General features: G+C 47.9%; 1 protein-coding gene across 1 annotated transcript; it reads right to left on the bottom strand.

The window, feature by feature from the left end:
- Nucleotides 1–1,323: 1,323 nt before the first annotated feature.
- Nucleotides 1,324–5,529, bottom strand: cldn5a (claudin 5a). Its single transcript, XM_059983187.1, has one exon. The coding sequence runs from the start codon at nucleotides 5,347–5,349 to the stop codon at nucleotides 4,699–4,701; it is 651 nt and encodes a 216-aa protein (XP_059839170.1). The 5' UTR covers nucleotides 5,350–5,529; the 3' UTR covers nucleotides 1,324–4,698.
- Between the last annotated feature and the right edge of the window lie 247 nt (nucleotides 5,530–5,776).

Here is a 5,776-nt window from a genome sequence, read left to right as displayed (position 1 = left end):
TTGGATCTACTGTGTATGCCCGCAAAAAAACGAATCTGTGACATATACTGTAGGTACTTTGATAATAAATTTACTTTGAACGTTGATTGGTCTAATTCTGCCTCTGTGCCTCATGGTCATCACTTCTGCAGTCTGTTCCTCTCTTTGTCTGCCCAGCTCACCCTGTAACTGGAGCTTTGTCGGCGCGGGAGCGGACACTAAAATCTGCGCTGTTGCTGCTATGGGTTGAGGAATTTTTATGGCGAATGTGTTCGTACTAATTCTAAAATGCTTTGAGTTTAGATTCGACGTCTCTGATGTAACAAGAAACTAGAGATTGCTTATGCCATGCAGACCACAAGGTTGGTATTGGGTTTGAAATCTAGATCTCCAAAACAAAAGAACATCCTCAAGCAAAACTATACCTGCCCACGGGAAGCGGCTGTAAATTTCAAACTTTTTGGTCCACCTTTTCAGTGAGCTGGCTCCCTGGAAATGGACTGTATTTCTTTTAGAAACATAGAAAACCTACAGCACAATACGGGCCCTTCGGCCCACAAAGTTGAGCTGAACGTGTTCCGGGGTGCTTTTCTAGACCTTTATTGTTAGATGTCGGGTTTCAGGGTTGTTGCGTTGAGGACGTCTGTGGTTTGTGAGTATGTAATGCAAAGTCTGTTCTCTCCTTAGTTTTAGTGAAGGAATCGGTATTGACAAAAGAATTCAGCTTTTTTAACATATGCATGTGTCTTCCTAGAATATGTGTATTTGCATTTCTAGAATATAAATGAATTACATTCCTGGGTTAACCCGCCTGCTTTCGAAGTTTCAGTTCAATCACACTGAATACCATTTACTCGTCATTTCTGCGGTCTCTAAACACGATGACTGAATGTGGGTTGATCATATCCCTTTGAGAAATCCCTGTCCCATTCTCTCATTCCTACAGCCGCCTGAAACATCTGCTCCGAATCTGACCTCTTGCTCATCCCCTCACGCTGGTGAGCCAGCCTTTGCTCCGAGTTGTTGAACTCCCTCCCTTCGTCTCTGCGCTTTCAGACTCGCTTCTTTCTCCAAGCACTGCCCTTCCGCTCTAATGTCGAGTCTGGCGTGCATGGGAATCTAAATATGAGGGACCACGTGAAGACCAGCGAGCCCTGCCTTGTGCAGTGTCTTGGGGTTCTGTGAAAATATTTGGCCAGGGCTGCGTTACAAACTTTCCACACCGCTTAATTCTGCAATTATCCTGTCGCCGAGCCAAATACTTTACAAAGTTCCCCCGAGCATAAATTTCGAGTGTAGATGCCTGGATGTTTACACCACCTGATAAAACAATACAAACAGGAGTTTGTGTACAAGGTATTTTATGTGGTGCAGGGAGCGAATATCTACCATCCTCCACAGAAACCGTGCATAGGTTATTTGCAAGTTGAACACTGAATGAACAGAAATTACTGGCGTCGGACAGAGCATATAATCCCTTCACCAAATGTCCAGTCGGCGGAGTCATAACTAAGTTAACCATGTAACAACCCCTTCAGTTTATCGTTCCATTTCTAAACCAAGGCCACAAGTGATGGCTCGATTAGTCGAGGTCAACAAATTAGCCAAGGAGGCTAAGAAATATTTCTTCAATATTTCAATATTTCGAAAAAATGTGAGATGATTTACAATAGCATCGAAAACATCGAACATGTTTAAAATCAATTTCCATTAGTAAAAGTACAGAGCATTGTGGTTACTGACCATTCGCTACAGACAGCCTGTTTCTTATTAATTATTGGGGTTCGTTAAATACTGCGATGCGCTTCACGCGTGCAAGTTCATGTAACGAAATGCATAAACAGTCACACCGTTCTGTACAAAGTTGGAACCCTATCTTTAAAGCGACATCCGTAGGACCTGAATAAAGGACATTCTTTGGTTGGGGTTATGGGGTGGGAAGGGTGTTTATAGCCCGTTTCCCATACTCATTACGAAAGCACAGAAGCACAGATTCTTATCGAAAGTTTTGCCCCATGGAGGCTCACTGTTATAGCTTCTCCCCATTTGGAAAAAAGACACAGTTTTGTGTTGGTGCGTGGATCCTGGAACGGCTCCATCTTTTAAAGGGAAGACCATACTCGCACTCAAAATGGCAGTCGAGTTCTGAAAAACCAGTCCAGGCTCCTGTCCAAAATTATCTGGCCAACCGGGAGTTTTGCGAGGTTGTTCTTGCGGATAGCGGGCGCATTTCCTGTTGAATGCTTGCCGACCGGTAAACTAAATGAACTGGGCAATACAGTACGCAAGGTGGGAGGGAACTGGCGAGTCTGGTGGTCTTTGGGGGTCTAAACTCATTTGTGTTTCTTCATACTCAAATATCCCTTAATTGGCAGTTTTGTGTCAATGGCAGACAAAGCAACAACATAACGTGGGGTAATTTAGCGGTCTCCGTTGGGGGGCAGTTAACGGATTAATTTAATCCTGTTCCATGTTGTTGTGTTGGATGGGTGTTCCCGTCAAGTTAGGGTACATAAGGCTGGGAGCTTGCGAGACCAGGAATTGATGGCTGGAGATCTGGCCCGGCCAGAGGAGGAGATCAGTTCTGGGCGGGTCGCCAATGTCATATTAAATGGCAGGGTAGACACAAGGGGCCAAGGGGTCTATTCCTGCTCCCGTTTCCATGGGGTTGTGAACTTCGGAGAGGAATACTGACACAGCCTGTGAAATATGAAAACCACATGCCGGCGCTGCTGATGCGGGTGTTTCTAACCGAGGTAAGTGTACTGGACATTGCGACTGTCCACCCTGACTGAATAAGGGTGCCTAATCTGATTTCCCTGGTAACTTTGCCCAAGTTATCAGTGCTGAGTATAAATTAGAACTGTTTCTGTCTGCAACATCGATTCCCTTTCTCTTGGAAATGCAAGGCAGGAGGCTGCACGTTGCCAAGGCTTTGTGCGCTGCGGGGCTGGGTTCCTGAGGGTGACGCGAGGCTTTGAGCGCTGAAGGGCTCAGACTGGATGGGGCCCAATAAAGAATGGCTGGTTTCCTGGATACCGGCAGCATCTCCAGTAACCAGGGCAACAGGACGTCCTCTCACTAGCAATCTCGCTGTTAGTCACGTGATTGCCCACATTTTGCATTTATTACCATCACATTCAAAAGAGAAAAGGCGAAATGCTTGGGGGGGGGGGGAGGGTGAGCCAAGAGAGTCATGAGAACGGTTTTTTGGGGGAGAGTTCTCACCACCAAGTCACAGAAACAATTTAGATGTTTCGCCACCACTACAGAGAACATTATCTAGGGTCGACGTTATCTAAACCGGACTCTGGGTCTGTCTGAAGCCTTTGGCAAATCGATGTAAAAAAAAAGATTCTACCTAGATTATTAATCTAACTACCAATATTCACCTTATCGGTTCTGTCCCATCACACTCATCCTCACGACCCAGATGGGATCCCTAACTTGGAAACGGAAGATGCTGAACAACTCTGCAAATCCCTTACGAAGGGAAGCAGTCCATTTGATTTCCATAATTGCGGTCCCTTCCTTCACTGCATCTGCTTCAATAACTCTCCCCCATTCTCCAAACGCAACAGCGTATTCTGAATATTCTCTCTGCACCCTCCCAACTGCATTTCTACCCAAATGCATTAATACGGCTCGCGTCAACGTTAACTGCATTAATACTATCTTCGTTAATACTGTCTTGGTAATTGCCTCTGCGACTAATATCCCTGCTCCATTCCCCGTGTCATTATTTTCCGCCATTACGATTCCGGAGACAGTTGCCCATTCCAGGCGCCAAATTTCTAACGAGAGTTGCCCACTTTTAAATTCACAATGGAAGGGAGTGAAACACAGAGCTCTGAAGAGGGAGTCCGCCCTTTTTTTCGAAGGCAACATAGGTCGAAGCGACCAGCGCCTATTTTGGAGAAGCTGAATCTCAAATCAGTGTGGCGAACTACGGGGCAATTCGTCGCGGACTCAAATCGCCATGAAGAATTTTAACCGAACAAATGTGACAACAAATAGCCACAGCAAAGCAGATCGTGACTCTCTGCCGGGATCCAAATCTCATTCATAAAGCCCACTGCACCAAACGCACTAACTTTATTCTCATTAAACTACGAACATGAGGCAGAGCCGGAGAATAGTTAACGCGTCATTAATTTCTGCATTAATCTATACTTAACGAAAGAAGCGGAAAAGAGATTTGGGCTAAAGCTGTGAGTACGCGCTGGGTTACTTCTGACTGGTAACGCGGAGTAAAAGCATTGTTATGTCCCACCAAATTTTTTAATGAAACAAATGTTCTAATTAATTCTACAAGGCTCAGTCTAAACTGACCGCCTACCAATATCTGGCAGAGCCACTACAGATAAAGCCTGGACGTGAGACCGAGAGACGGAAGAGTTCCCCGCACTTTCACAAAGACTTCTACGCTCACAAAAATGTTCACTGCAAACACATTCGATCAATGTCCGAATGATTGTTCAAAAGTTTCTTCAAAATCACTTGAGAAGTCACTCTCGGAGCGCGCCTCCAGTTCTCGACCAGTTAACTCAAAGCTGTCAAACTGCTTTAGATACACAACGAGCACTCCTGTTTCCGATTACAATACGACTCCTTTAAATAAAAATAGGAATGCTTTGAATAAGCAGAACAGAAAGCTGGCGGGAGGTCAGGTTCCCCTGTGCCCGATTCTGGTCTCCCCGGAATGCCAGGGAGACCCGGTCACACGTAATTCCTCTTGTCGTAGTCCCCGTTGGCCGAAGCTCTCCTCGGGGCCGTGTACTTGACAGCGAAGGAAGACTGGTCTTGCTTCGGGGGGCAGGAACAGCACAGGAGGGAGCCCCCGATGAAGAGGAGTGCGCTGGCCGACCAGCCGACGTACAGCGCCGCCCCCATCTCCCTCTTCTTGGACACGGGAACGATGGGGTCGTAGAAGTCGCGGACGATGGTGTTCGCCATCCAGCACACGGGGATGAGGGCAAGTAAACCAGACAGGATGAAGATGATACCTCCGCTGATGACGATCCGGGCCTTAGTGCTCACCCCCTCGGTGCAGTTGGTGCACTGAGCTCCGAGAATGGTGACGAGGAGCCCGATGAGACCCAGGATGGAAGCGATGACAGTCAGCGCCCGGGCTGCCTGCTGGTCCTGTCCCAGCGACAGAAGGGAGTTGTAGACTTTGCACTGCATCTGCCCGGTGCTCTGAACCACGCAGTTCATCCATAGACCTTCCCAGACCGTCTGAGCCACCACGATGTTACTCTCGATAAAAGCCGACACTTTCCACATGGGCAGTCCGCAGGCCAGCATGACACCCAGCCAACCCAGGACACACAGTCCCATCCCCACGATCTCCAGCCCCGCCGACGGCATCCCGCACGAGTTCGGTTTCGATTGCGGACGAGGACGATCAGCAAGAGTGCAGCTCGGCTGCTCCGGTGATCTGCTTGGGCATGGCGTTCTGCTCTCAGCCAGTTCGGTTCAAACTAAGAAACGGAGGCAACAGGCAAGCGGACAATAAAAGTCAGTGGCGGGCCGGCTGTCCAATCGCAGCGAACCAAGGCCGAAGCTGATTGCACGCAACCGATCCAAGGGAGAGCCAATGGGAAAAGGAATATTAGGTCTTCACATCAAAGAGTCTGGATGAAGGGGGGTGTGCAGTTCGTGATAGGTGGTTGCACTGTGACTACCGACTCCGCCGGGGGTGCGGCTCAAAGCATCGGCTTCTGCCCGCTCTGACGGAAGCAGAGAAGAATATTCCCACCCCAGGGTCCCACACATATACTTGGCATTAAAGGAC

The sequence above is a fragment of the Hypanus sabinus genome, chromosome 10 (genome assembly GCF_030144855.1).
Source record: "Hypanus sabinus isolate sHypSab1 chromosome 10, sHypSab1.hap1, whole genome shotgun sequence".
NCBI classification, from domain to species: domain Eukaryota; kingdom Metazoa; phylum Chordata; class Chondrichthyes; order Myliobatiformes; family Dasyatidae; genus Hypanus; species Hypanus sabinus.
This window is presented reverse-complemented; position numbering and strand designations above follow the sequence as displayed.

Excerpts from the sequence above, each read along its gene's own strand:
- cldn5a (XM_059983187.1), bottom strand. The coding sequence starts at position 5,349 with ATGCCGTCGGCGGGGCTGGAGATCGTGGGGATGGGACTGTGTGTCCTG.